Genomic DNA, 20,050 nt, shown 5'->3' on the forward strand with positions numbered 1-20,050 from the left:
CTCAATGTTCGCCGAGCAGATTGGGAAGAGCATGGAAGTTTACGTTGATGATATGTTAGTCAAGAGCAAACATGCTGACCAACACATCACCAACCTATCTGAAACTTTCACTATTTTGAAGAGGTATCGAATGAGGTTAAACCCCAACAAATGTGCCTTCGGCGTAGGCTCTGGCAAATTCTTAGGTTTCATGATTAGCCAACGAGGCATTGAAGCTAATCCCGAGAAGATCAAAGCAATCCTCGACATGAAGGAACCGGTAACTTCAAAGGACATCCAGAGCCTTACTGGCAAGGTGGCATCCTTAACCAGGTTCATTTCTAAGGCCACAGACAAATGTGCTCCCTTTTTTAAAGCACTTAAGGGAAGTAGGAAGTACATTACATGGACTGATGAATGTGCCGAGGCATTCAAAAACCTCAAGGAGTACATGAGTAAAGCCCCTCTACTCTCCAAGCCCGAGGTAGGAGACATTCTCATTATCTACCTATCGGTATCAGCTTCAGCCGTAAGTTCCGTTCTCATTCGAAAGGATGGGAATATTGAGCGACCTGTCTACTACGCTAGCAAAGCCCTACAAGATGCGGAGACACGATACTCCAACATTGAGAAATTAGCTCTAGCATTGGTCATGTCTGCTCGGAAACTTCGCCCTTATTTCCAAGCACACGCCATCATCGTGCTTACCAATCACCCTCTTCGACAGATACTCCAGAGTCCTGACACGTCTGGGCGAATGATCAAATGGGCGATAGCATTGGGTGAGTTTGACATCTCCTACCAACCAAAACCAGCCGAAAAAGGTCAAGCAGTAGCAGATTTCATTGCCGACTTCACATATCCGGTTGACATTGCTTCTACACCTGAAGCAGTAGCTTCATTACCATCGGAAGCTCAGAAAGTAGAATCAACGACCTCAGCATGGAGTCTGTATGTTGATGGCTCATCCAACCAACAGGGCTGTGGAGCGGGACTAGTCTTGACTACGCCCGACAAAGTAGCAATGGAGTATGCTCTTCGTTTCAAATTCAAGGCATCAAACAATGAGGCCGAGTATGAAGCCCTTCTAGCAGGATTACGTTTGGCCAAACACCTCGGGGTTAAACAAATTGATATTTTCAGTGACTCCCAATTAGTGGTCAACCAGGTTACCAACAACTTTGATGCTAAGGACAGCTCCATGGCAGCATATCTTGCGCAAACACAACTTTTGCTCAAGCACTTCCACTACCAGATCACCCAAGTTCCTCGAGCGGCAAACAGTCATGCAGACGCCCTGGCTCGCCTCGCCTCAGCTGTGGAAGACAAGATTGGAAGAAAAATTCATGTCGAACTGTTGGCAACACCAAGCACCATGGCCGCAGAAGTATGCAACTTACAACGGGGGGATAGTTGGATCACCCCGATCTATAATTTCCTTGCTCATGGCACCCTCCCAAATGATAAAGTCCAGGCTAAGCAAATTCGATACAAGTCTACCCGCTACCTGATCATCAATGATCAACTCTATAAGCGAGGTTTTAGCCTGCCATACTTAAGGTGTCTTACGCCTGCCGAGGCGGAAATCGTCCTTCGGGAAATACATGAGGGAGTCTGTGGAGATCATGCTGGATCTCGGTCCCTAGCACACAAGACTTTTCGCCAAGGATATTACTGGCCAACACTCCACCAGGATGCCATCAAAGTATCCCGCTCATGTGATAAATGTCAACGATATGCGACTATTCCTCATTCCCCTCCAGAGCCTCTTACTCCTATGATCAGCCCTTGGCCCTTCGCCCAGTGGGGACTTGATTTGATCGGCCCAATGCCGGCAGGGAAGGGCAAAGTCTGTTACGCAGTCGTTGCAGTGGACTACTTCACAAAGTGGGCCGAAGTAGAACCCTTGGCAACCATTACTGAGGCAAAGATAGAAGACTTCGTGTGGAAGAACATCCTTTGTAGATTCGGCATTCCCAATGCGATAGTCACTGACAATGGGCGACAGTTTGACAACAAGAAGTTCAGGTTGTTCTGCTCTAAGTTCAACATCAACTTATGCTTTGCCTCTCCAGCTCATCCCCAGTCTAATGGACAAGTTGAGGCCATCAACAAAATAATCAAGCGCACTTTGAAAACCAGCTTGGACAAAGCTAAAGGCTGTTGGCCAGAATTTGTACCCCAAGTTCTTTGGTCATATCGCACTTCATATCGGACTTCAACAGGAGAAACTCCATTCTCACTTGCCTTTGGCACAGAGGCGGTTGTCCCTGTTGAGCTCGAGCAAGCAACATTCCGAGTCCAGAACTACATTCAAAGTGAAAATGACAAACAACTCACCCTCAACTTGGATTTAGTCGAGGAACACAGAAACCAAGCTCACTTGAGGAATGTCGCCTACAAGCAGCGCATCTCCAACTATTATGACTCTAGGGTCAAGCCTCGTTCTTTCAAAATAGGAGACTGGGTCTTAAAGAAAAGATTACTCTGCGACAGAGTCCCGAGTGAAGGCACACTTAGTCCAAACTGGGATGGACCATATGAAGTCATTGGCATCAGTCGCCCTGGCTCTTACACACTTAGAAGCTCCGATGGCAAGACCCTTGGCCATCCATGGAACGCTGATCACTTGAAGTACTACTACAAATAGACTCACGATGTACAAGTGTTGAGCTATAGCCGTTCGGCATCCTATGTAATGAAGGCCATTTGGCAATGAATTCAATAAAGAGGTAATTTAGCTAACTCAGCCCTCACTCTTTTACATTCATAGCAAGCGATGCCGGAACCCTTCTCAATCAGAAAGCAATCTGTCTTCCACAGTCACTACAAAACAAGCAAATGAAGACCGTGTCAAGCGCCCAAAAAAAAAAAAAAAAAAAAAAAAAAAAAAAAAAACAGCTTCATCCAAAAAGCTTCACCGGAAAAGCTTCACCTCCAAAGCTTCACCCACAAAGCTTCACCTAAAAAGCTTCACCCAAAAAACTTCACCATCAAAGCTTCACCTAAAAAGCTTCACCCAAAAAGCTTCACCCGAAAAGCTTCACCCGAAAAGCTTCACCTAAAAAGCTTCACCCAAAAAGCTTCACCCGAAAAGCTTCACCTAAAAAGCTTCACCTAAAAAGCTTCACCTAAAAAGCTTCACCCAAAAAGCTTCACCATCAAAGCTTCACCTAAAAAGCTTCACCCAAAAAGCTTCACCTAAAAAGCTTCACCCAAAAAGCTTCACCATCAAAGCTTCACCTAAAAAGCTTCACCCAAAAAGCTTCACCCGAAAAGCTTCACCCGAAAAGCTTCACCTAAAAAGCTTCACCCAAAAAGCTTCACCCGAAAAGCTTCACCTAAAAAGCTTCACCCAAAAAGCTTCACCCGAAAAGCTTCACCTAAAAAGCTTCACCCACAAAGCTTCACCTAAAAAGCTTCACCCAACAAGCTTCACCCGAAAAGCTTCACCTCCAAAGCTTCACCCACAAAGCTTCAACACCAAAGCTTCACCTACAAAGCTTCAACACAAAACCTTGCTCCAAATAAACAAATTTTGTTCACAAAACCCAAGATGCCCTTGAACTTGTACAAAAACATTTGGGTAAACATAAACATTTTTTGTTTTACACCCACAAGGGCCCAAAATTTTCCTTCTTATTTATTCACTTATATATGTTCCCAAACATATTATAATAGATCAAATAATAATTCAAAGTCCAAAATTTAGTTATGGACAAAAATACAAGCAATTCACCAGTACTGAAGTTGCTACAAAAACTGGAATCTTCCCCAGCCTAGAAATCCAACAAAGCTTCGCCTCCTTTTCTCTATCAAATTTTTGCAGCTGCTGCTTCTCTCCAATGGAGCTGAATTTTGGACACCCTCTAGTTCTTGAGCAGATGAACAACTTTCAAGAAGGAACCATTTCTGTTTGAGCCACGGAAATTAAAGTGTTGAAGCTCCAAGCATGACAGTCGGATTCTTGCAGATTTCGAAGCTGCTGTGATGTTTCGAAGATCTGGAAATATTTAACCATTAGTTCATTCTGAATTTTTGATATGTTATGAAAGAGACGATGAGGAACAACTTCAATGAAGAAAGCATGCTGATCTGAGCAAGAGAAAATAGAGTTTCAAAGCTCACAACAAATCTGACGGGTTGACAGAAAAATAATAACCAGTCACTCATCATACCTGGATTTCTGGAGTTGTACTGCTCCGATGGCTCTCCAATTTGGATATGTTGTAGTTAAGGAATTAACGAACAACTTTCATGAAGACAACTTTGTGATTCGACCTACAGATGATGGTGTTATGTTGAAAAACAATTCCGGTTGTTAGGGGAAATGAAAAACAATTCCACCAAAGAAACATCATTATGATGTTTCATCATTATGGTGTTTTCATCATTATGATGCTTTCATCATTGTGATGCTTCCATCATTGTGATGCTTCCATTATGATGTTAATGCACCAACGGTTACACCTTCTGCAATTCCACTTATTCGGGCCTAGCAACCTTCATAAACAAAATCTATGAAGAAAAAGTCCGGGGCTACCACTTAGAAAACAAAAGAATGAAGTTTTGGTACTTACGACATGGACTATTAGCAAGACACCTCATTCGTCAACTCCCTCGACTAGAGACTTGGGGGACTCCCACCATATGCTACTACGCCTTGGTACTCAAAAGTTCGTGACTACTCAGTGACTTGGATTTTTCAAGTCTCCAACCGAGAAGTTTTCCTCACTCGGGAAATTAAGGGAACACTACCTCAAACTACATGCTTCACTCACAAAGCTTCAACAATACAGGTTTCAACAAAAGCAAAAATCCAAAGAACTTTATGAAGAAGGCTTTGGTGTATTTAACACAATATGTTGAAATGAAGCAAAGCTTATTTATTAATATTTTCGATAAGCCACAAATATGTACATATACATGAGTCAAAATAAACAAACAAAAGGGAGCCTTCACAAAGGTTGCTTAGGGGAAGTCTCAGCAGTCGGTAGAGCCCCAGAAAGAGAAAGCACCGGAGGGTGGTTATCCGGAGCCTCAGTACTTGACAAAACCCCAGAAGGAGGAGGCATTGGAGGTTCATCATTTGAAGCTTCATTACCAGGTACAGCCCCAGAGGACGAAGGCAATAAATGCCTTTGGAACAAACCCACAAACCGCTGATGATCAAGTAAAACCTTACCATCAGATTCCTTCATCTGGTCAAGCTTCCTCTTCATGTTTGTAGCATAGTCATGGGCGAGCCGGTGCAACTGCTTATTCTCATGCTTGAGCCCTCTAATCTCCTGTTTGAGACTCATCACTTCAGCAGCCAATGATTCAACTTGGCGGGTTCTAGCAAATAGGCGTTGGGCCATATTAGACACAGAACCTGCACACTGAACACTAAGAGCCAGAGAGTCCTTAACAGCCAACTCATCAGACCGTTTGGAAAGTAGTCTGTTATCTTTGGGAGTGAGAAGGTTCCTGGCCACCACTGCAGCGGTCATATCATTCTTCATCACAGAATCCCCAACGGTAAGAGGACCAGTAGGGGATATGAAGGATGGGCGCCATATGTTGTCTGGAGAAGGCGTGGCTGTCTCTTCTCCAAGGTTCAAGTCAAAATGACGGTCGGAGGGTCCAAACATTTTCAAATGTGTTGAAGAAGGAAGAGGTCAGACAAATCAAGATCTTAGAAGTGCAAGAAATGAGCTTCTACTGGTAGAGATTCAAGTGTGCTGTGGAACTTAATGCCAGCCTCTATAAAAATCTGCACTCGACGGAGCTTCAGAAATCGAAGAGGCGTTTGCTTTCTCAAAAGCTGGGCTGCTCAGAGACCACGAGGGCCGATCTCAGAAATCGAAGAAGCACCTGCTTTTGCAGCCTCGTCAGCACCTGTCACATGCACAATCAGCTTTGCGGAAATTACGGGCAATCTGTCGAAGATTTCTGGTGAAGTAGAAAGCACGTGAATCTTACTGATCAATCACCGCTCTCCATATGCACCATCAACTCCTCGGGTACCATATATAACTTTGTCAAAGATCTCTGACAAAGTTTAGGCACGAGAATTTCGAAGTGCCAGCTACCCTACTATTACCCATAAGGGTAAAGGAACAGCACCACTGCTTGACAACTGGAAAGTCCCTATGTGTGTCGACCTCCGTGTTTTGTGGCAAGACAGGTTGGCAAGAACGACCAACCTTTACTCACATTCGAGAAAAGACTCCCAACATAATTACTTTCTCAAAAACCGGAGTAGCACCGCTTTCCGAATCTCGAGAGTCAGATCCTCGACGGGATTGCTTGTTCGAAAACCGAAGAGGCACAACTCTCAGAACTTCGAGAGCCAGATTTCCTTAGATAAAGCTTGTCTGTAATCTCCACACGTAATATCAGCTTTCCAGATACCACATACCACTTTTTCAAAGTGCTCTGACAAAATTAAAACACGTGAAGCTGGCAGCTCCCACTACATTGCTGTGACCAAGAAGGGTAAAGGAATAGCATTACTACTTGTTATTGGGAAATCCCTATATACATTGACCTCCCTCCTCAACGGACAGGCAAACCTGCAAAAATGCTCAACCCTTTCTCACATTCGAAAAGGCACCCTCAACATAACCTCTCGAAATACTCAGCTTTATTTCCCCCCGATAATACCTCAGCAAATAAGCCACACCAAGAACAAGAGTATCTCATATCATCAGGGTCGAAAGCAAGAGTATCCCATATCATGCTTTCTCCCTGTCTTTGTCTTTGTCCTTGTCCACACCTGCAGGACAAGGAGAAAGAGAGCAGTCAGTCGGAACCTGAAATCAAACCTCCAATTTGGAACTGACTGCCTGGAGCCTTTGCCTGGTTGCTTACTTAGCATTGCTCTCGAGTACTCATCCTCAACTGCTGTCAAGGTCACGAATTCCACCGGTAAATACCTCATGACAGTTGATCAGATATTGGCTCTTTACACTGAAGCTGCCAAGCGTGGATGAGTCACTATGAAGGAATGTTCTGAATGACCATTTAAATGCAAAGGTTGCACACCACTTCTGCCATGCAAAAGATTGAAGCAGAAGGTTCAACGGTGAGCTGAAACAGATCACTACAACACGACACCTTTCCATACCACATTCATTATTCCGTCAACAGCAAAAGTATCCCATATCATCAAGGTCGAACGTACTCTAGATTTGATGGACTTGTTTTGACCCTCAAATTTTTGAGTCGGCCTTATACTCTGAAGGGCACCAGAAAACCCTCCAGCACAGTTCAAGAATAAGCCTGTGGAAAGTTACTTCTTCAAAAGCAAAAGTATCTCATATCATCTCTTATCCATTTGCTTCTCCTTATCCTGGCAGTTGAATGAGAGACAAGGAGAATGAGAACAATCAACCGGAAGCCGACGTCAAACCTCTGATCCTGGGTTGCTTACTTGGAAGTTTGACTGCTTACCTTGTCTGTCACCTCTTTCGGCAGATCTCCTAGCTCGGCGACTTGGGGGACTCCTACTATAGGGTTTGTATCACACTTGACTAAGCCCGAAACTACAACTAAGCTTCAAGTGAAATTGATACATTACCTTGTGCGTCAACATCAGCTAAGTACACCATTCCCGGATGGAGGAAAGGTACTTCCATAGAAGGGCAGATGAAGATCAGACCACACTTCGGTACTTAGAAGTTTCGTGATTACTCAAGGGATTGGATCTTGCAAGTCCCCAACCGAGGAGTTTCCCTCACTCGGGAACTTAGGGGAGCACTGTTTGTACCATACTTGACCAATCCCGAAACTACCGAGCACCGGCCAACGCTATACTGTCAAGGACCCAGAAGAGTTCCCCTCCGACCAGGAGGCCAATCACTACTCGACACGTGTCAAGATTAGAAGCCAATCAGAGCGCAGCACGTGTCAACATCAAGAACCAATCATAACATGACACATGTCAATGTGACAAAGCTACAAGTTTTTCTATAAATAGGGGTCATTCCCCCACAATATTGCCTAATGCCATTTTGTGTTAAATCATTCACAAGAACTCACTAAATTGAGAGCTTGATCCTTTGTACTTGTGTAAGCCCTTCACTACTAATAAGAACTCCTCTACTCCGTGGACGTAGCCAATCTGGGTGAACCACGTACATCCTGTGTTTGCTTCTCTGTCTCTATTCATTTACGTACTTATCCTCACTAGTGACTGAAGCAACCAAGCAACCAAGCGAAGGTCACAAAACCTGACACTTTCTGTTGTACCAAAGTCCTCGCTGATTTTGTGCATCAACAATTTTATTTCAATTTCATACAACCGTTAGATTTTCCATCCATAGATCTGTTAAATGCTGACGTGGCTGCCACATATATGACACTTGCCAAATGTCTGCCACGTGGCAAATAAAATAATTTTTTAATTTTTTTTTAAAAAAAACACATTTGCCACTTCTTCTTCTTCTTCTTCTTCCTCCTTCTTCTGGGTTCGGTCCCTTTCTTCTTCTTCTTTTTTTCTTCTTCTCTTTCTTCTTCTTCTCTTTCTTCTTCTTCTTCTTCTTCTTCTTCTTCTCTTTCTCTTTCTTCTTCTTCTGGGTTCGGACCTTTTTTTTTTTTTTCTTCTTCTTCTTCTTCTTCTTCTTCTCCCTCCTCCTCCTCTTTCTTCTTCTCTTCTTCTTCTTCCTCCTTCTTCTTCTGGGTTCGGTCCTTTTCTTTTTTCTTTTTTTTTCTCTTTCTTCTTCTTCTCTTTCTCTTTCTTCTTCTTCTTCTCTTTCTTCTTCTTCTTCTTCTGGGTTCGGACCTTTTTTTTTTTTTTTTTCTTCTTCTTCTTCTTCTTCTCCCTCCTCCTCCTCTTTCTTCTTCTCTTCTTCTTCTTCCTCCTTTTTCTGGGTTCGGTCCCTTTTTTTTTTTTTTTTTTTTTTTTTCTTCTTCTTCTTCTTCTTCCTCCTCCTCCTCTTCCTCTTTCTTCTTCTTCCTCCTTCTTCTGGGTTCGGACCCCTTTCTTTTTTCTTTTTTTTTTCTTCTTCTTTCTCCTCCCTCCTCTTTCTTCTTCTTCTTCTCTTTCTCTTTCTTCTTCTTCTGGGTTCGGACCTTTTTTTTTTCTTCCAATTTCAGGTTTTAAAAAAAAAAATTAAAAAATTATTTTTATTTGCCACGTGGCAGACATTTGGCAGCCACGTGTCATATATGTGGCAGCCACGTCAGCATTTAACAGATCCATGGATGGAAAATCTAACGGTTGTATGAAATTGAAATAAAATAGTACTTGAGGTATGAAAGTGAAATGTTTTAAAGATGTTGTATGAGATTGCAATAAAGCTCAAACCTGAGGGGCTACTATGTAATTTACCCATTTTTTTTATTAATTTTAATATTTAGAAGATTTAGGTTTTGTTTTTTAAAAATTAAAAAATTATTATTTTTTCCACGTGGCAGCCACATCAGCACAAATGTGGCAGCCACGTCAGCATTTAACAGACTAATAGATGAAAAATCTAACGAAGGTGTTATTTTGAAATAAAATGATATTGGATGTATGAAAGTGAAATTTTTTAAAGTTGTTGTATGAGGTTGTAATAGACCTCAAACCTGAGGGGCTACTATGTAATTTACCCTATTTTTAATTTACAAATATTTTTTAATTTGTACTAATTTTCTTTTCATTTTTAATTTGTACCCATATATTAGTTTCTTTTTGCACCCAATTTTATAAAGTTATATTTGTGTTTGTACCCATGTTTATACTGTCACGTGACATTGTATATTTAATCAATTATAGAAAAATTACATGGTATATTTATGTTTTATGCGTAAACTTTGTAACCTATATTTATATTTTTAGTTTGTATTCACTTTTAATTTGCAACATTTTTTAAATTTGTAGTATTTTCTTTTTAGTTATACTTTTTAAAAATTCATTTGTACTCATAATTTTTTAATCTTTTAAATGTACCCTAAAAATTCATTTGTAATATTTTCTTTTTAGTTTTATAATGTACCCATTCTTCTTTATTAATGTACCACTTTGTTATATGTGAAATGTACCTATTTTTTTGTAAAATGTACCAAATTTTTTAACACTATGGATACATTCTTTTGTCATTTATTATTTCTCATTTTTACATAGTTTTCATCCATTTATTAAATCAAAATGTTTGAATTTTTTTTATTGTAACCGTTTCTAATAGTATTATAATGATGAATTTTAAATTTATAAGATTATAAATCTCATAAAATATCAAACAATTAATGTCAAAACTATAAAAATATAAATATTAATAGTAATATAATGAGGTGTACAAAGTCAAGGGACTTTGATCAAACTTTGAATATTATTAAGGTTTTAATTAAAGAATGTTAAGGACTAGGGACCGCATCCAAAGTATCCCATTTTTTTTAGTGGGGGCAACCTGATAAACAATTAAGAAAACCTTATTATAGTATGGTTTATACCAATATGATAATAGGGATGATTTCAAATGATGTTGTATCATAATTCCAATGTTACAAAAATTTCAATATAGTAGTGGAAAGTGGCAAAGTGATGAGAAAAATATTAATACATGATAGACAAGAGAGGGGTTTTTCGGTTTGAATGATAGAACAACAACAACATTTTTGCTCATATAATATTTGATATGGAGTATAAGTAGTACGAACATACATTGGATATTAAATACATATATTTTCTTCAAAGGTAACGCATGAATATTATATAACTGTAGTCTGCAACTAAACAAACGAACTATTTGAATGGGGACATCTGCCCTAGGAATGGGCAACGGTTATGGCGGTCGGGTAACCGCGGTTATTTATCCATAACCGTTTATACTCATACCCGCATAACAGTTTACCCATTGGGTAATTGCCTAAATGGTTTTACCCATACCCATAACCGCATACCCATTTAACCGTAACCGTTTACCCATTTACCATTTTTAACCCGTTTATCTTTCTTTTTTTCACCATTACCCCTTTTTCACCCGTCTACATGTTTTTTAACAACTTGAAAATTAAAAAAAAAATTGTCATATTTTTTTTTTCGACAATTAAACACCGTTATAGGTAGATTCATTATACATTTTCGTATTTTAATTTTTTAAGTTCTTATATCATTCCAATAATTGAAATAATAGTTTATGGATGATATTTTTAACTGTTACCAATGAAGGTAAATATAATATTTGCTAAGTATTATTGGATTACAAAAATTGTTTAGAAGACATTTCTATCAAAGCATTTCTGTCAATTTCATGGTTACCCACAAAGAATTTAAATTAATTTAGCGAATTCCTTGATGATGAGAATTATCATTCCTGTAGCAATGTTATTAAGAGAAAGACCGATGAATTCCTTGCTAATTTATTGGGTGCTAAGTATTATTGGATCAAGAACATGGTTTGTGTTAGTTTTACATATATAAAATAAATGGGTAAATGGTTATCCGTTTATAACCGCGGTTAATACTCATAACCGTCAAGTTAAATTTCACGAGTAAACGGTTATACCCATAACCGTTTATTTATCTAAACGGTTACCCATAACCGTAACCATTTAATTTAAATAAGCAGATAACCGTAATTACCAATAACCAATGAGTATTTGTCCATCCCTAATCTGCCCAGTAAGCCTTGATCGATTCAAAGAGTTAGTAGATTTGTCGGCGTAACCGAAGAATTCCATCTTTCAAGCTCAAACAATATACTTATGACGTGTTTATTTATTTATCATAAATGAATATGCAAGATACTAGTATTATTTTAAATTTTAACCACCAGTAAAATTAGATATAAACAATCAGATATCATATCACTTACGGACTAAACAGTAAATCATTCGATTTATGACTTTTCAATTTCAAAGAAGTAACATGCCCTTATTATATATTTAAAGTACCCTGATTAAGGAGTTAGTGTATGCTTAAAACAACAATCATCACAATCATGATTCACTTTTCTTTTGTCTAATTAAGGATTGGGTTAAAAAAAATTGCACTTAGGACTCCACCTTTGTTTTATTTTCTGTCCTCAAATGTTTTTTGGTTGGGTATTTCAACACATGTCCTTGGTCGTGGACACTCAAGGACAAGCTAAACTTTTTTATTTAATTATTATTTTTTTGACAAACGATATTATTTATACTATATGAAGGGGATAAGGATAGTCTCATAATGAGCTAGTAACAATGTGGTTCACAATCATCTTTGCATGAAAATCAAATATAAAATCTCTCATATACAAATGAAAATGAATACCACCACCACTCGTAGTACAAGCTCATCTTTTTATTACTTCTTAGTCCCAATACAATTGAAATTAGATAATAAAAATATATAAATTTATACAAGAGAAACAGAAAATAATTAAAATTTTCCATTTCCCACTGTCATATAAATACCTGAAAACCCTTTTTCTCAATTCCTCTCTCCCTCCCCCTCCTGTACCAACGCTCTCGCGCCTCTTGGAGATCCGCCCAAAACCCTAGAAACCGCCAAACCCCGCCGAGGAGGTGAGAGAAGTCGCTGAGCTCCGCCTACCTTTTCTTCTTCTCTCACCTCACTTCCGCCGATCCGCGCTCAGGTAACTCTCTCTCCTTCCTCAAATCTCACATATTTCATTACGCTTTTCACATTTTCAACTGTGTTTTTTGTTGAATTTTGCTCGCTTTAGATCTCCATTTGTTTCGTTGAAATCTGAACTCGTATGCTTTAGCTGGTAGTGAAGTGATTTGAGCTTCAAAGTTTTTTTATTTAATTTAATTTAATTTTTTGCTTAAATGTTTTAGTGTACGAACTTGAGCTGAATTTCACTTAATATTTATTTAGGAAAATATGTATTTAAATTGAGGAATATATTTATATATACGTATATGTTAATATGTTTTCAGTTAAATTGAGGAAAATATGTTTGATTTATTTTTTACTTGTATTTTTTTAAAGAACAAAGTGTAATTCTTTTGGTGCTGGTAAATTTTTGTATCTCTGTTTTCAAGATCTAGTTCAATTTATAGGGTTCTACATGTAATGTTTTTGTTTTTGTTTGGTTTCTGGAGGTTGATCAGAGATGGCAACGATGGTGCAGCAAGCCCCAGCTGCAAGCCTCACTCCTACTGCCAACGTTGTATGTATTGTTGTTGTACATGAATAGTTGTGAATGAATTATTACCTTATTGATTCTGATGGATGCTAACTGATTATGAACGGTACATTTTGTTAAATATAGGTCGGTAATGCCTTTGTTCTTCAGTACTACAATATCTTGGAACAATCCCCTGAGCTTGTTCATCGATTTTACCAAGATATTAGTAAGCTTGGTCGTCCGGGAGATGATGGGATCATGAGCATTACAACCACCATGGAGGTAACCTCCTTCCAAGACCCTACCTTTAAGACAACTTCGTGTTTACGTCAGATCATATTCATAATTGTTACTAAAGTACAGCATTTGGGGCCTAGATGCCTATGCTATGGGTATCTTTAAATTTTGTCCACTGAACATGGTGAGAATCTGATTCCTTTGTTCTTTTTTATTACATTTTATTGGGCAGGAAATCAACAAGAAGATACTTGATTACGGAGAGCTCAGTGCAAATATCAAAACTGTGGATGCTCAGGAATCTTACAATGGAGGAGTATTTGTTCTTGTCACTGGGTATTTAACTGGAAAGGACCTTGTAAGGAAGAAATTTACTCAAAGTTTTTTCTTGGCGCCACAAGACGTAGGCTACTTTGTTTTGAACGATGTCTTTAGATATGTTGAAGATTCCACCCCTGAAAATGAGGACAATGGATTGGTTGTTGACGTTGAAGTTGAACCTCCTATTACCCCCAAACATGGTATGGCTTAAAACGATTCTTATTTAAATCTTTAAGTGCGTAGTTTTGGTTCAATGTATTTGAGTTTGAGAGTATTCTTTTTGCAGATGCTCCTGCTTTGCAGGACAATCATGTCCCAGAGCCTGTGATTGCAGTGTCTGAGGATGTTGCCAAGGAGGAAGTAATCAAACCTTCTGAAAATGGAGTAGTTTCAGTTGAAGAGGAAGCAGTACCAGAACCTGAAGTTGTCAATGAAATTCCTGATGATTTGCAATTGGTGGTTAAAGTCGAAGCTGAATCTTACTCAAAAGTCGAAGCTGAATCCAACCCCAAAGTTGAGGCTGAGTTCAACTCCAAAGTTGAAGCTGAATCTAACTCTAAAGTTGAAGCACCGAAGAAGTCGTATGCCTCAATTGTAAGCAGCTGTTTTGCAACATCTCATGCTTCTAGATCTTTACATCTGTTATATATGTGTTTGTGGTTGTAGCACTACATTTCTCATTAGTTTGTAATAAATTTGTGCAAAAAGAGTACTTTTCTACCTTCTTTGTTATTGTTCATACTCATCTGGGGTCTTGAACCACTTGTTCCAGCTTAAGAGCATGAAGGAGGGTACTGTCCCATTTTCTACTCCGGCACCCATGAGGTCTGTCCCAAAGAAGCAGGAGCATCAAGCGACTGCTGCTCCAATATCTGCTTCAGTTTCAGAAACAGTATCCAGCACCAATGCCAGAGAAAATGGGAATTTAGAGCCCGAAGGTGAGCAGTTCATTGTATTAGAGCATCTCCAACAATACTAGCTACGTTTTTGTTATTTTAGCTAGTCCAATGACCCAAATGTTAATTTGGCTAGCCACTTCTTCCAACAATACCAGCTATTTCAGGTTAAGTTAAAATATTTTAATATTATTTTTTCCTAAACTTAACACCCCAAGCCCTTTTTCTTCTATTGAAGCCCCCAAGCAATGCACTTTTATAGTTTTTAATGTTTGGCAAAAACTTAACTCTATCTCCTAGCTAAATCTAGCTAGTTACTGTTCACAAAGTTAAGATAGCTGGTCATTTAGCTAACTCGTTGAAGCTTGATTTTTCTGCATTTTTTTTGTTAAAGTAGCCAAAAAGCCTTATTTGGCTAGGTTGTTGCAGACGTACCTTCTGTTACACATCTCGTATGTTTGCATTAGTTGATACAATTGTAAATTTTGTTGATTTGAACAGCTGAAGGTTACTCTATCTACATTAAAGGTCTGCCAATGGATTGTACAAATACTGTAATTGAGAATGAGTTCAAGAAATTTGGACAGATCAAGAAGAATGGTGTGCAAGTTAGAATCCTAAGGGTTTGTGATTTATCAACTCAAGTTTCTCTGTTGTTTGATGTTGGCAATCCTTCTGTGAATGATATACTTAACGTCTCTTCATCATTTCAACAGGGGTTCTGTTTTGGCTTCGTGGAATTTGAGGCTGCAAGTTCTGTGCAAAGTGCGATGGAGGTATTTAACAGACATTGACCCACTATCCTTTTTATGATTCGCTATCTTGAACGTTTGAACATATCTATTGCTGTATTTCTTTGAACCCTACGGAATAGCAAATAACACAAGAAATTTGCTTGTGAATTCTGAATGCGTTTATATTTAATCCGTTGATATAACAAGTCTTTATGTTCTTGTATATTTGAAGTTATTGTGCTAATAATATTTCTGCATTGGTGTTTTTAGGCTTCACCCATCGTGATTGGTGGACGCCAAGTTTTTGTTGAGGAAAAGCGATCTACTCGAGGTGAGTTGAATTTTGTGTTCAACATTATGTTTGTCTATTTCTAGCTTTCTTGTTTCTAGTTGTTTACGCTCGTCCCTTTATTTATGCAGGGAGGGGACGGTTTTCTGGAAGGGGAAACGGAAACGGGTACAGGACTGAGGGACCAAGAGGACGTGGAGGCTATGGAGGTGGTAGGGCTTATGGTCGTGGCGATTTCAATGGTGGTCGTGGCGATTTCAAGTCTGATTATGGAAGTAGGAGTAGCAATAGGGGAGGATCATCGGGCCGTGGAGGAGATGGATATCAGCGGTCTGACAATGGTGGTCGTGTGAATCGTTCTGGTGGGGTAGCGGTTAATGCAGCAGCGAAAACCACAGCACCACAGGTGTCTGCCTCAGCTTGAGAACGCCTCAACTTTTGAAGTTTGGTCGCAAACGGAGAGCGATTAAATTCTTTTCCTTTTTGTCAATGGTGAAGTAATTGGGTAGCACTGAGAGGGCCGTTTCTGATCGTTTTGTGGATGAACCAACCACCTCGGATATTTCCCTAGGATTTTCTGGACTTTTTATTTTTATTTTTATTTTTTAATCTTTTCGGGTTTCTATATCGGAGCTATTTTGGAGGCGATAGAGGTGTTAGATTTTGTGCTTAGTATATTTTGGATAAAGTACTTGTAGCGCCATTGGTCTTTATGTGGATGGAAATGGAAATGACAAAAGGGGTTCAAAACTTCAAAGTGCTTATATTTTGTTATAAGGTCTTTTTTAATGACAGCTTCCTATGAAGTTTTGAACAATTTTGTTATAATATTTGCGGATGATTTTGATCTCTGTCGTTGAGTTTATAGCTTTCTATGTTTTTGTAGAATCAAATTTAAATGAATTTAATGACGGCTTCCTAGAATTAAAGTAAAAAGAAAAACCGATACGTTTGAGTCATGAGGAGAACAATTTACATGGAGGGTTTGCCGCTTCTTCGTACCTTCTCTTCTTGGGTTCTACTCAGATAACAGGAGGCTGTGCACATCTATTTCCATTTCGCATTCTCTGGTTTGATCCGCTGGTGGAGAATCGTAACTATGCTTTGACTCGTTGGCGGCGAATCAGAAAGTGGTGGCGGTGCATCCGATGGTGGTTAAGCCTTTACATCGGCCAACTTTGAGTTTTAAGATTTCTTTAAAGTTTATATATGGGCCAATTTTTTTTTCGTTTGTATGATTGCACTTTCAGGCTTTTTGCATAATAAATCCCTCCAGGTAGCAAACGTTTGAGCATCAAAATCAGATGAACGATTCCGATGACTTTCCACGACGATAATTCGTTTCCAGTGTCGACGAGAATTTGTCTCCAGTCTCGTGCCGAAAAGAAATGTAAGGGATTTCTATTCACACAAAGTTCACTGGTAATCCAGACTAGGAGATTCTTATGATTTCACTAAATTTGGGGAAATTGGTAGGCATTTAGTAGTAAGTAGTAGCCGCACCTGCAGTGTTACGAGAAAGTACCAATTATGCCATTGCTGGACGAGACATCATATAGCCGATGAAGATAAACATAATTTTCGGATACTTCGTTGAATAGACGAATGTCACAATGATATGACAAGAAATGGACGAACAACAAGCGACGTATATTGCATTTTACCGTAAATGTCCACCAACTTCAGTAATTATCATCTTCCAAGTGAACTTAAGCGGTATGAAACAATAAAAAGAAGACCTAGACTAACATGGAAAACAGGTATGCTACACTTAGATTGATGCATATCGTCCTATACTATGAATAATTAGTAAACGTGCAACGAGCAACAATGGAATCCAAAAGAGGGATAGCTTACGAGCTGTAGGACCTAGCATTGGCAGATCCTCCAACTAAAGCTTCAACAAACCCGGTTCATTTAGAGACCAAAATTGCAGGCCTGAACAAACTCCATATCATAATCGACGTGTTTTTCCCAGAGTGGCTTGAACTGGCTCATGGCAATATCAAGCCAAGGCTTCATATTCCCGTTGAAGTGCACCACTGCAGCATTGCGAATCTCGTCCATGCTGATGCTCGGATTATAGCCAAGTCCCAGAACATGCCATGACTTGTCTAGTGGCTTTGTTGTCGAGTAAAATGTGATTAAACCTGGGGGAAGTGTCCCCAATTTCCAGAGACTACGGTTCTCGTTCTGCAATCAGATCATCATCCCTAGTCAGTGCTACTCAATAGATAGGAAAAAACACACACAATTAATGGAGTTATCGCAAAACAGAATAACTCATAAGAACGACATGATAGCATCTAAAAAGCATTATGAGTAAGTTTCCCTTCTCTTTTCACTGCAGCTAGCGGTACATTCTTTACCATGGATCCCCTAAAGATACCACTACGGCAACTAAAAGCTGCAGATTCGAAACAACAAAAACTACAAAATGCACAGTTTGCACAATCAAACAGTTTTTACAAGATCTGCATATATACAATATTAGATACCACACTATTGGTTTCAAAATGTGAAAGTTCTAGACACAAATTTGACCAAAAGAAAAGTAATCTCTTACCAGATTTTGCCAGTAATGATACTCGGCAGTACAATTTTGCTTTCTCCAAGCATCCAAATCAAAGAAGTTCATTCCATAAGCCCACGCACATGCCTTGGGATTAAACTTCTCCTTAATCAAAGGATGTGAGAAATTCATGTACTGTGCGTACCGATGAAATGACCCAAAACATGTCTCAACCGCTCCATTCACCTTCCCATCCATATCAATCCTCCACAGACCAGTTAAATCCTTCTGAACCACTATATCGTCATCCAAAAATAGAATCCTGTGCAATTTTGGGTACATTTCGGGCAAATAAAACCTCAAGTGGTTCAATATGGACAAATACTTGGGGTTCCTGAATTTCATGTTTGTTGCGTCTTTGGTTGCATTCTCTAGCTTATTTTCAAAGTAAAACGATTGCAACTTCGCATTCTCTAATTGCTTTAGCACCGGCACATATGAAGAATTCAAAAACTTGTAATCCTCCACAGCCTTCACTTCAACATGTGACCCATTATAGTCCTTGCTCTTAAACATAACCTGCATTGCCCCGAGGTTCATCTTATCAGTCACGACATGGAACACATGTTTCCATGGCTCCTTGGCGTTCTTCACGGCCGAATTCACCACCACTGATGCTGCAATCACATTATCCGAAAATATAGCATAATGATATAGACTGGGATCCTCAATTTCCGGTGGGATTGGCTTCCCTTCATCAGTGTACTTCTCCGGATGCGCAATTCGCTCCTCCATTAGCCGCATTGCCACACAATGCAAGCTCTTGGGGATTGATTTCGCAGCAATCAAGCTCGAGAAAGCCCCTTGCTTCTTAGCCTTCGTCAGCTGCTCATTCACTTGGAAAATGGTGTCCTTCAGCTTCTGAATCTTGAGCTGGTTATCGAAAGACTCTTTCGCTTCAGCAATTATTTGTCTAGTTACTTTGATTCGCTCCTTCACTTCCTTCTCGAACTGCCGCAACACCGATTCGTCGATGTTGAGAGCGTCGGATTCGAACAGAGCGCGATAGGCGGGCTTGTTCATGAGATCCGAGTAGTTTCGTGAGAGATCGGCGAAGACCCGAACCAGCTTCGAGTTCTCGAGCTTCAGCTTCCGCGCATAGCTCGCGTACGCTAGGGCTAGGGTCCGATGATCGTCCGCCTGCTTCCGGATCTGGTCCAGTCGGGGCTTCAGTGGATCCGATTTCAGAGCCAGCACGGTCCTTCTCGTCGATCCAAATCCACCAAACGAACCGGAATCGAAACCCTAATTCACAATTACCATCAATACATAAAAAATTGCTGTGATTTAAATAAAACTCATGGTACTAATCCAGTTCCAGCGCGGGAACGAAAACCGAAAATCGAAACGATTGGATCCGGAAACAAAAATCGGGAACTTAAAACTCCAATGAAGCACAGAAGCAGTGAAAGTGCGAAAGATGAGTAGTAGAGATACACTTACCGAGTCGCCGAGATCGGAGGAGTCGGTTCGGGAAGTGAAGACAAAGGAGAGTGAGAAGACGAAGACGACGGCGACTGCAATGGCAAGCACTCTGAACGACGCGACGGAGCTCCGCGCGGCTGCTCCTCTACCGCTGCCGGAGAATCGAAGGTTCGCCATTTTTCGATCTGCGGCTTCCCCGTGAGACTCTTACTCAGACTCAGTGTCGGACACGGAGTCTGACATTTATTTTTTATTTTTGATTTTTGATTTGTTTTTTTTTTTGTTTCTGTTAATTATTAACTGTAAAACGCGTATCGGCGAGTGCAACTTGGCGGTGCTTATTATAATCTAATCATGTGGGGCCCATGTAACTCCACTGATTTTTACTCTTTCACTTTTGGTTAGTGGGATTTGGGTGTTTATTAATTAGTTAACTACGCATTATCTCTCAAGTGGAATTTTCCTAATTTTCTACCCTTCCTTTATTAATCTGTCGCACAGTAATCAGTTTAATTAATTGTTAATTAACCTCAGTTATTGAACAAAAATGCTAT

General features: G+C 39.6%; 2 protein-coding genes across 2 annotated transcripts; one reads left to right on the forward strand and one right to left on the reverse strand.

Moving 5' to 3' along the window:
- Positions 1 to 12,352: 12,352 nt before the first annotated feature.
- Positions 12,353 to 16,350, forward strand: LOC126585635 (nuclear transport factor 2-like). Its single transcript, XM_050250103.1, has 10 exons — positions 12,353 to 12,524; positions 12,997 to 13,064; positions 13,167 to 13,304; positions 13,492 to 13,780; positions 13,867 to 14,174; positions 14,353 to 14,518; positions 14,978 to 15,099; positions 15,193 to 15,252; positions 15,481 to 15,541; positions 15,631 to 16,350. The coding sequence occupies exons 2-10, from the start codon at positions 13,008 to 13,010 to the stop codon at positions 15,921 to 15,923; spliced, it is 1,494 nt and encodes a 497-aa protein (XP_050106060.1). The 5' UTR covers positions 12,353 to 12,524; positions 12,997 to 13,007; the 3' UTR covers positions 15,924 to 16,350.
- A 778-nt stretch (positions 16,351 to 17,128) lies between these two features.
- LOC126585633 (galacturonosyltransferase 8-like) lies at positions 17,129 to 19,765 on the reverse strand. Its single transcript, XM_050250100.1, has 3 exons — positions 19,515 to 19,765; positions 18,066 to 19,316; positions 17,129 to 17,692 (listed from the first exon to the last, which is right to left on the reverse strand). The coding sequence occupies exons 1-3, from the start codon at positions 19,671 to 19,673 to the stop codon at positions 17,417 to 17,419; spliced, it is 1,686 nt and encodes a 561-aa protein (XP_050106057.1). The 5' UTR covers positions 19,674 to 19,765; the 3' UTR covers positions 17,129 to 17,416.
- Between the last annotated feature and the right edge of the window lie 285 nt (positions 19,766 to 20,050).

This window comes from Malus sylvestris, chromosome 10 (assembly GCF_916048215.2).
Source record: "Malus sylvestris chromosome 10, drMalSylv7.2, whole genome shotgun sequence".
In the NCBI taxonomy this organism is placed as follows: domain Eukaryota; kingdom Viridiplantae; phylum Streptophyta; class Magnoliopsida; order Rosales; family Rosaceae; genus Malus; species Malus sylvestris.

Bases quoted from the DNA above. Each gene is read 5' to 3' on its own strand.
- LOC126585633 (XM_050250100.1), bottom strand. From the start codon at position 19,673: ATGGCGAACCTTCGATTCTCCGGCAGCGGTAGAGGAGCAGCCGCGCGG. The intron at 19,317-19,514 runs GTAAGTGTATCT...ATTGTGAATTAG, and splicing joins CCTCCGATCTCGGCGACTCG to GGTTTCGATTCCGGTTCGTT. The intron at 17,693-18,065 runs GTAAGAGATTAC...ATCTGATTGCAG, and splicing joins ATCATTACTGGCAAAATCTG to AACGAGAACCGTAGTCTCTG.
- LOC126585635 (XM_050250103.1), top strand. From the start codon at position 13,008: ATGGCAACGATGGTGCAGCAAGCCCCAGCTGCAAGCCTCACTCCTACT. The intron at 14,175-14,352 runs GTAAGCAGCTGT...CACTTGTTCCAG, and splicing joins AGAAGTCGTATGCCTCAATT to CTTAAGAGCATGAAGGAGGG. The intron at 15,542-15,630 runs GTGAGTTGAATT...TTATTTATGCAG, and splicing joins GGAAAAGCGATCTACTCGAG to GGAGGGGACGGTTTTCTGGA.